The 10,501-nt window shown below is 42.9% G+C and overlaps 1 protein-coding gene across 1 annotated transcript; it reads left to right on the top strand.

Moving 5' to 3' along the window:
* Positions 1 to 3,176: 3,176 nt before the first annotated feature.
* Positions 3,177 to 6,410, top strand: irx4a (iroquois homeobox 4a). The gene is made up of 4 exons (XM_012833517.3): positions 3,177 to 3,417; positions 3,902 to 4,008; positions 4,700 to 5,010; positions 5,238 to 6,410. Exons 1-4 carry the CDS (start codon positions 3,220 to 3,222, stop codon positions 5,930 to 5,932), a joined length of 1,311 nt encoding a protein of 436 aa, XP_012688971.2. The 5' UTR covers positions 3,177 to 3,219; the 3' UTR covers positions 5,933 to 6,410.
* The last annotated feature ends 4,091 nt before the right edge of the window (positions 6,411 to 10,501 follow it).

Here is a 10,501-nt window from a genome sequence, read left to right as displayed (position 1 = left end):
GTAGCCAATTTTCTTTTATTTCGAATCTTACATTTATTAAGGTTTAGTCTGAACTTTCTAAAATTATGATAAAAGGAGTTGCGAGAATAAGGTAATTGTCAATAGTTTAACTACTATAATCATATTTGTTTTCATCTATAACACGTTTTGTTGCTCTTCATGTGTCTCACTGACATTTCATTTCGTTGTTCTTGTGTATGTTCTCTTAACTCCTAGTGAATATTTTTCATATGTTAAGCCTCATGTGATTGAAGTTGCGTGTAATTGTAGGTCATAATGACACCAGCGATGGGAATGGCAGTGGTTATGATGGTATATAAGGGCAGGGGTTTCACCGTCTTGATTGATAGGTGCTGGAGATTGTGTGAGGCCAAACAACAGTAAAGCTGTTCTCACTGTGACTGGAAATGTTGGCACGAAGTTCGTGTTATGAAAACACAGGGCAGTCCACATTGCGAGTCAAACTCTTCACTCTCAGAATTCTCTTCAGTCCGTTCATTTTCATTTTCCACACTAACTGGGTATTCCTTCCGTCCTCCAAAACTGTCACAAAAAGGCATGCTTTCTTTTCATCTTTAACGCAAAAGAAGAGCGAAGTTCTTGCGCTCTTTCACTTCCTCTAAAAGCATGTGCCGGCGCGTGTAAATATTTCATCAGACCCAAATAACGCCCACACACGCAGGGATAATGTAAATGTATACAGAAAGCCCATGTGGACCGGTGGATTTACTCCAGTTGTCCATCAACATCCATGAAGTCTAGTTCCTTCATGAAGGACCTTCTCGTCTGCTCAGCTGGGTGCTCTGCCGAGATGATAAATCATTTAAATTGTAAGTGAATTTAAAACAGGTTGAGTTTTACCATGTAATAACTCATAACTCACAAGGAGAGGTTTGTGTTTGTCACCATCACTGGATGGTATTTTCCTAAATCGGATGATGTGTGTTTATGGTGGCTATAAGGATTGTGCATGGCATCTTTACAAAGATGCCAGTAGTCACACGAGACCGATTCAAGTCTATCAATTCACTCGCGCCGATTAAATGCGAGCAAACAACATCTATATCAAACATAAAGACAGGTTTACACACATTGGACAAAATAAATTCCAATAATCGGTAGGAAAGCTTTAAATCGCACTTCATAGGCCTGCTGGTTAAATTTCCAGGATGGAAATATGTAATTTCCTAAATAACTGCAACGAAACCCTGGGTGGGTATTTGACCTCTTCCATTATTGTGTCGGGTGTGACGACATTTGCTCAGAATTGTCTGACTAATTTAATTTCACACAACACTTACTCTCCTTAATTCAACCACAAACCAAAAAAGAACCTGCCTTAAAAACCCCTAACTTAATTTGAGGACAACTACTTTCATCTGTAAATGAAAGCAATTATGCCACCGATATTATATTATGTTGGCCGGTCTCTAGATAGTCATCAATCACTCTCAATCGAGCTGTCACGGGAGGCAGATTCGTTTCTTGTCGGCAGTCTTCCAGCTGGGGAAAGGAGGGGAACATCATCATTAATTTGCCTGTGACCCGGGGGCGATCCACATGTCTCAACCAGAGAGGCACTGAGCAAGTCAGCACACCACAGAGCCAGCTCCTGCGCCCGGACAGGCGAGGAGAGAGAGCTGCCTCTGGTGAGTCTCAGTGTGACTTCCAAAGACCTTTTAATGTACAACATAAACTAAACTCTCGCAGTTTTAGAGGGGGAATTGCTCAATTCACCACCTACTTTGGAAGATAGAGCACATAAATATAATCTAAGTGAGGCTGAAGGTATGCTGAAAATAAAAAAACAAATGCCACTGCATATGCCATAGTGAATTTTATTTAGCTCTATTCCATACCTTCCTTGTATATTAATTTGCATTTTTAATTATGTCCAAAGATAATGTCAAAGGACTGAAATTAAACAGGGCGCCATTCACTGACTTGTTAATTAATTTCACACTATCCACTTCATGTGCATATCGAGGCCTATATACCATGGAGTAATTTAAAATCATTACATCGGTTTGACTGCATGACATGGAGGAAGGGACATGAAAAGCTTAGATTAAGTGATAACAGCCTAAATCTCAACAAACTTCCCCTATCAGTTCTCCTCGCCTGCGCACCCTTTCATTTTATTCGGCAGAAATGCAGATTAAAGTTACAGTCTGCTCTCTGTGATTGGGATTCTTCTGACGTCAGAGTCACCGCCGTTTAAAACAACCCGCATCTGAGCTGACGTGTTTTATACTACTTTTTTATAAAGCAAAATATGTATTTCAGACATCAAAGTAAATAAATCCCGCAAAACCTATCCCCGTCTGTTCAGTCAGCTGCGTATCGTAAGCAGACGACAGACAGTGAAAGGAAAATATGAATTTTTGAACATCTTTGGAGGGGCATTTAAGCAAATTAAATATGGTCCTTCGCAGCTTCGCCCTATAAGCGTCCAGAAGCCTAAAGCCTCCCAGTATCTAGTCCAGTGGCGCACAGGCGGTGAGGCGCGGAGAGCTGGAGACCTGCAGTCTCACCGTTTTTTCTGCAGATTTGGATCACACTACAATGTCATATCCACAGTTTGGATATCCTTACTCGTCTGCACCTCAGGTAAGTTCAGCATTATCGATCACCCACGCCGGATTTGACAGAATTTGGGCGCAATTTACCATCGTATTGATTTGAGAGTTTTTGGTCTTTGGCTACACGCGGATTGAAAGCAGAATACGCGCTCAGGTATTACCGGGATATGGGCTTACTCTTTCCAGATACCTGCCGCTTGTTTAAACCTCTCGGTAATCAGATCCTCTCTCCCCGAACGGGATTTCCCTCGCGGAGCACTTTAGAGAGCTCCCCATCTGTTTATCATTATTCCGATCGCTACCCACTAAACTGTTCTGCAGGAGCAAGCAAGTGACTGCAGCTATGGCCAGAGCGTTAAGCCCAACTGTTGTTTGTTGGCAAGGGTCCATAAACTATTGTCTTCGGGGGAATGGGTCGGTATATTCTCTAATACCCACTTAACTGCTACAAACATGTTGGCGGGGAGGAGAGGGTGTGTGTATTGTGGGTTTGCTAATAGCACATCCGTGAACTATTCACATCACGCTTCTTGACTTAATTATCCTTTACAATTGAAATTAATTTAAGTGTATCATTTTTCAGTTCCTCATGACCACCAACTCTTTGACATCTTGCTGCGAGTCGACTGGTAGAAGCATGTCGGATTCCGGTGTGGTGACTTCGGCGCAGCCTCCGGTCTACTGCCCTATGTACGAGAGCAGACTACTGGCCACCGCCAGACATGAGCTGAGCTCCGCCGCTGCGCTGGGGGTGTACGGTAGCCCTTACACCAGCAGCCAAAGCTACGGAAACTATGTCACTTATGGCACCGATACCTCCGCTTTCTATTCACTGGTGAGTGAGATACCTATCGGATCCCTTTCATGTAATTGATTAATATATCAGTGCCAATTAGTCAACATAATGAATCGAGCTTATCATCCGTAGCAACGGGCGATAACTGTAATTTATCACGGTGACACTAGCTGTGGTCCAAACCAAGGTGCAGGAGTTTTTCATGAACCAGGAGAACTTTTAAAGCCAGGTGCATGAAGTGTATGCTGGCAGATATGGAACAGAATTAAAGTCGTACACAAATCCTTCATTATCATTCTCAACCAATTGTCTGAATACTATTAGAAGTCCTCAAAATTACATGTTCAAATGTTTTCTTCTGTACATATGAATATGATTTCGAGTGTGCTAATACAAATCAGTGTGTATTCACAGATGATTCGTGTTTTTAAAGAGTTAAACTACTTGGACTCCTGAACATGTTTGAAAATGTTTCTTGGGCAAAAGTTTTCACACTTTTCAATCAAGTTACTTTTAATTGCAGGGCGCGTTCGACACTAAAGAGGGGGGTGCCACTGCGCATGCGGGAATCACCCAAGCTGCTGCCTACTATCCATATGATCCTACTTTGGGCCAGTACCAGTATGACAGGTGATGTATAAGACATTTAAGCCTTTATGCCCTCACACTACTGGCATGCTGTTAGTCTGTTAAACAGTGTGTTGAATTCGTTTACAGTTAGTTCTGTGGAATGGCACTATTTGTAAAAATACCTTGTATGTGCGGCAATGACTGGTTCCCTCTATTTTCTCATCATTCTTATGACACTAATTTGTCAACAGCTGCATTTCATACCAATTGTTAGTTATCCTAAAGATTTGAATAGGCTTACGTGTGATGCTATTTAAAGGGTTAACCCGGAAGCCTTAGGGCCTGGTCTTAGCAGGCCTGGTTGCTGTGCGCCCACAGGGACTGCGAACTGAAATATTTAGGCAGATATCAGCTCGCTGGCCCCACACAACTGGTGTTCTTTTACCTAAGGCTCCATCTCTGCACTCAATCAAGCAATTTTACCGCCAGCTTTACCTCTGAATCAGCACGTGCGGTTAAATGGCATCACTTCAGGTCATTTTGCTCCATCTCGCGGCGCGAGACCCTCAGGTAGAGCAGTAAATAACGGTGCACTGAAGGATCCCCATGGGACAGTGGGTAGTTTAAAAACAAAGACCAAGAAGTGGTGATTCTGATGGCGCAGCAGTGACCGTTTGAACCCCTCTATATGTGGATTGAGACATTTAAAACCATTGAATTCTAACGGATTTTCTCTGGATCCGTATAACAGATATGGATCTATGGATGGGGGCACGAGGAGAAAAAATGCTACAAGGGAGACCACGAGCACTCTGAAGGCCTGGCTTCAGGAGCACCGGAAAAACCCATACCCCACCAAAGGCGAGAAGATCATGCTGGCCATCATTACCAAGATGACCCTCACGCAGGTGTCCACCTGGTTCGCCAACGCCAGGAGGAGGCTGAAGAAGGAGAACAAGATGACGTGGCCTCCCAGGAACAAGTGCTCTGATGACAAGCGTTATGACAATGACGATGACGGATCTCAAGAGGACCAGATCAAAAGCGAGAACAACGATGATGGTTAGCCTTGCTTATTTTTAACAGTGTTCATGAGTATTTGCGCTGGGTGTGTCTTTTAGCCATCTGGGCTTGTTATCTGTTTAGACCCCCAACATTTAGTCTGTGATAAGATACAGTTTTTGCGCAGTAAGTCCCCATCTTCGCAAAAATAACCTTTTATGATGTTTTGCTCATATGATGTTTTGCTGGTGGTAATGATTATTGTTGTGTGTTTGGCTTTGTTTCAGAAAGTAGAAGTCGGGATGACAAGGACCTTCAATTGAGTGACCTGGAGGACTTCGACACGATTGAGTCGGAAAACTCCGAATGCGAACTGAAGCATCAGTTTAACCTGAACACTCACATGACGACCACTGACTGTCCCAGTGAGCACATCAAAGAAACGTCCTTAAAGTTATCCATTCCAGCCCCTTTGGAGGGCGACGAAGGCATGACCAAAACATGCCTGAAAACACACACAGAAGACTGTCAGACCACCATAGGCCGCCAGACCAAACCGTGTTTCCAGTCCGGCCACCAGATACTCGACAACAAACCACGGATCTGGTCCCTGGCACAGACCGCCACGTCTTTGAACCAAACGGAGTACTCGTCTTGCATGCTGAGATGTCCGCCCAACGTGCCGTCCTCTCCATCGGCCTCCTCGCCTGTGAACGTGCTGGATCGACAGCAGGACTCGCCCGTAACAACGCTGAGAAACTGGGTTGACGGGGTTTTCCACGACCCCCTATTTAGACACAGCACTTTGAACCAAGCACTGACCAACACCACGGTATCATGGACCACGACCAAAAACTCGATACTGGAGACTGGATCTGTAGGAAGCAACGTGATTAAGGGACACGCTCCTTTACAGCACCCGGATGCCAATAAAGACACCCTGAGTTTCCCTAAAGCGGTGAACAAAATGTTCTGCTCATAACAAACCAAAATGTCATTACAAAAAGTCTGTCCGTGGATGTACAGTCGACCGCCTCTCACCTGAAAAAAGAACTTAATCTAAAATGTTCTCAAAATGTTGGATTTTTTAATCTGTCACGGTTAACCGTGTAGCTGTTGTTCTTGAGGCATTTCACTTCTTAGTCTCTTAATGCGGATTTTTTAAGTAGTTATTTCATTTAAAAGCACGTTCAGATCATGTTAATGTAATGTCAAAAGTTTACCTTTAAAAAGTTTACAAATATAAGTTTGCCTTTTTTATTATTTGGCATGCAAAATATTGACATTTGATTGCATATTCGTTAAACTCGGTTGTCTTTAATGAACGACTTGCGGGTGTCACTATTTAAAAAAAAAAAAAAAAAAAAAAAAAAAAAACTATCACCCAAATGCACAAGCCTCTGAAAACGAAAGGGGGGTATGTTTCAATTTTGTTCACTAATAAAAGGTTGGATTCTGAGGAACACGTATTGTGTGGGGTTCCAATGTCCCGTCGCCTCATCGCTGTCCATGGTACTGGAGTTAGTCTAGTTATTTCATCGCCTGAAACGCCTTTTGCCTGAAACTGTATTCTGACTAAATCTTTTAGATTCTTGTAACTCTAGAATTCGGCAAATGTCCTCCTTCATATGCTGTGTTAAATCATTATTACCACTGCTCAATCACAAATAGGCCTACCAAATCCAATCTAAATTCAATAACCGCAGCATGTGGAAAAAAGTTTCCCCTATAGACACCCGTAATATTAGCCAACTTAACGTTCCCATCGAGGACTTAACTGCTGTTCAATAATTTTCTGCTATGCTACTAATTGCAATTAGAGTGTAATTTGTAATTTTTACACAAATTTGTAATTTGTGCCCTCGAATGAAGAATTGTATGGATAAGTTCCTGTTTTCCATCAGCATTCTTGACCATTGGGGTTAGGGGAAGCGATTGAGCTGGCCTAGGTTCAGTATTATTAGCCTGTGTCTGAAAGCGGCTGTAATTGGGATGTAGCCTACTGGTCATATTTCACGGCCTGATATTGATCCCTTCGCAGCGTCTGATGATATTATCCAAACATCAAATCCTCTCATCTGCCCTACCTGTCAACGGGGCTAAATCGTTTCGCCGGGGTCCGCTAATACGTGCTGTGGCCGAGATCATTTGGAGTGAGAATTTTCATTTTGACACACACACCCTCTCCGATCCGAGAGGGTTCCGTCATACAGGGCTGCAACGGGGAGGCGCGCGCCTGCCACAGAAAGGGCAAAGCAACGCGAGAGAAAAGGGCAGAGCACGCGGGTCGGGGGTAGGACTTGACAGTAATGGTAAAAGCGAGCTCTCGAGGGAGACTTGTCTGGTATGAGGCGCGGGAATGATGCATTTTAATGCGAAGGCCAAACGATTGAGATCTTCTCTGTGTGATCTGAGTAAAGGATATCCTCTATCGAAAAGAGAGAGTCAAGAGTTTATTTGTGTTGCAGTTTAGATTGAATGGGCAGGCATATTTATTCTTATTTATTTATATAGAACAGGTGCTGTTATTCTACTAAAATATACCTGCGTTAAATCCACGTTAATAATATATTTAAAAAATGCTCTCGATCTTAAAGGCTAGTATTTGACAGAGATGGGCCGCACTAAATTCCCAGGATCTGAAATCAAATATTCGACCACTCAGGCGTTAAAATACATCTAATAATTTATTTAATTCACTCCGCGCTTCGTGTCTGCTCAATGTTTTAAAAAAAGGGCATAATCTGCTCTTCCTTTTAAACTTTCACTGCAAAACTTTCACTAAGCAGGTGTGAGGTGTGCGTGTGATTATATCGGGTGTGTATGCATTTGTGGGCGCGTGTGTCTCTGTGTGTGAGAGTGAGAGAGAGAGAGAGAGAGAGTGAGAGAGAGAGAGAGAGAGAGAGAGGGGGGAAGAAAGGAAGAGAGAGATGGCAGTGGACAGGCAGACTGAATCAGTCAACCGTGGCAAATTCAAACACGTCGAGGAGGGGTTGCTAAATTAACGGCGCTTTTTACATAGAGGCCAAATAAAAGCGCAATCAGCGACGCGTTGCTTTTCATTAAGCTGCTCTGACAGCACCACTAGGGCCGCAGAAATAAACTAATAAACGGCTCCCCTCCACCCTAGAGTCCCGAGATCAGTCCTTAAGCTCCATTAGCAACTCTTAGCCGCAGGAAACGAGCGCCGAGAAAACATCTCCAAATCTAAAAGCTTTATCGACCTGGTAAACCTCCGCTGATGGCTTTTGGTTTATTTATTTATTTCGCTCTCTTTTTCAGGCTAGGGGACAAATACGTCCAGCGGAGGTAATAGACTTTGACACAACCCACAGAGGCAGGGAGCAAAGAAATATAGGACCGTTTTCAAGACTTAAGTGAACAATTACATGCTTATAATTGAGATCTAACTCATGTTCAACTTGCATGTAACATCATACCAACAACGCATTGGAAACGTGAACATTTAACGGCGACTAGAGATATTGAGAGTTGTTGACATCGGCAGCTTTGCATATTGACAGTCAGCTGCCAGATATGTCCTTTTAAATTCCGTGCGTGTTGTTGTTTTAATGAAGGACGACATTTCAAACGGGAGAGTCCAAGACAACTCTAAATTTGAGACTTCGTCAATTAAAAGGTGCATTGCAAGAAAATATATTTTAACTTTTGACAAACGTTCTCCAGACATATGTTAGATAGACCTATAGAGTTTCGTGGGGGCCTGTTGAAATGAATATTATGTTGCCTTATGGTAATTCTGTGTTTAACACGAAGGCAAAATTCTCCAGAAGAGAATACACAGGTTTTCCAGGAAAACTGCTCTATTCTGAAATATGATCAATAATGTATAGGTATATCATTAACTTCATATAAATATAATTGAGCTAAATCATTTAAATACTGTTAATTAAAGGTTGTGTTAAATTATTGTGTGTATGATATTTATGTATTCTTGGAGAAAACATGAAGTCAGTATTTTCACAAATAGAATATAACATTCTTCTATTGTCTAATTCATAGAAACACAGAGCATAGAATTTGTCACCACTTATGTTTATTATCTCCGAGTTCACAGACACACACACACACACACACACACACACACACACACACACACACACACACACACACACACACACACACACACACAGACAAGGATAGGAACAGTAGTTGTCCAGAGCCCCACAGGAATCAATCAAAGCACCACATCACAAATTAAATGGATGCTTGGCTGCCAGGAGACAATACCAGACACACCGTTTCCACAGTTGACTGCCAGAGACAAACACACACACACACACACACACACACACACACACACACACACACACACACACACACACACACACACACACACACACACACACACACACACACACACATCCTAAACTTCTCCTAAAGAAACTATGTGAGTCAATTAGCTGCGTGATTCTCCCTTAATTAAATTAGAGAGAGATGGAACAGGCATAGAGAAGGATGGGGAGAGAAAATGAGAGAGAAGAAAAACTAATTAATCAAAAGCTATAGCTTGACTCCGCACACTTCTAAAGGTCCAGCGAGGTCTACTACTGCTGACACAGCTGGAGGCTACACAGTTCATAGTGATGACGGTGTTGTGCCTTCATCCTGCATCTTGACATTGAGCTGTACACACACACACACACGCGCGCGCGCACACACACGCACACAGAGCTAAGCCTTCTGCTCAGAGGAGAGTCCTCTTCCTCCTTCAGTATCCACACACAACTGACCAGGAGAAGAGGGAGAGTTTGACACAATGCGTGTCCCCATAGTAATGGGTGTGAGGTACTAGAGCTGGGTTTGAAGGTGCAATGCAGCAACCCGCCTGCTTTGACGAGCTGCATTCAAGTAGTGAAGATAACTCATGTATAAATCTGTTTTTTTTTCCTCTTTTCTACCAGAACTGTACTGACTATAAAAACTGTTAATCTAAGTTTCTGCAGAAGTTGAAGTTCTAGGGAAAGCTGAAATATCACAAACAATCCCTAGCTCATGTCGTTCAGCCCAAGCTCTTATTGTGTTTTTAGCTGATGCTGTTTTTGAGATTTGAAATGTTGTACAGATTGTATGAATATAAATCCGAATGCAAATGATCTTTCATTTCTTCAGTCACTAAGAATGTAATCAATATCCCCTCTCCTGTCCCCACATACCCCCCCCCACCCCTCCAACCCCCCCATGTGCCTATCAGTCAGTATGTGGGTAATAACACACAACAGACCAGATGGAATTGGCCTTTTGCTTGTGGCTTCTGACAACCTCCGAATTGCATTTAAATGGCATTTGCACACAGGCATATGAAGGGATATCAGTTAAAGTTCATTGGATCTGCATGACTAGTAAACATCAATGCGGTCTGCAGGGGCCTTATCAGTGTGGGGGAGGGGGGGGGGGGTTGGGGAAGTGTAGGGGCTAAAGCTAGCTCTTTGGTCACCCATGAAGACATAAATAGCAGCGTGTGTGTGAGTGTCTGTCTGTTTGATGTGTGTGTTAGCATATATGAGAATCTTGGTGTGTATGGGTGTGT

Source organism: Clupea harengus, chromosome 11 (assembly GCF_900700415.2).
Source record: "Clupea harengus chromosome 11, Ch_v2.0.2, whole genome shotgun sequence".
Classification (NCBI taxonomy): domain Eukaryota; kingdom Metazoa; phylum Chordata; class Actinopteri; order Clupeiformes; family Clupeidae; genus Clupea; species Clupea harengus.
The sequence above is the reverse complement of the archived record's forward strand: the minus strand, read 5'-3'. Positions and strand labels throughout refer to the sequence as shown.

What these genes read in the sequence shown, in the direction of transcription:
- irx4a (XM_012833517.3), top strand. Translation starts at nt 3,220, where the DNA reads ATGTCGGATTCCGGTGTGGTGACTTCGGCGCAGCCTCCGGTCTACTGC. An exon ending in CCTCCGCTTTCTATTCACTG is followed by an intron (nt 3,418 to 3,901) that starts GTGAGTGAGATA and finishes TTTTAATTGCAG; the next exon opens with GGCGCGTTCGACACTAAAGA. An exon ending in AAGCGAGAACAACGATGATG is followed by an intron (nt 5,011 to 5,237) that starts GTTAGCCTTGCT and finishes GCTTTGTTTCAG; the next exon opens with AAAGTAGAAGTCGGGATGAC.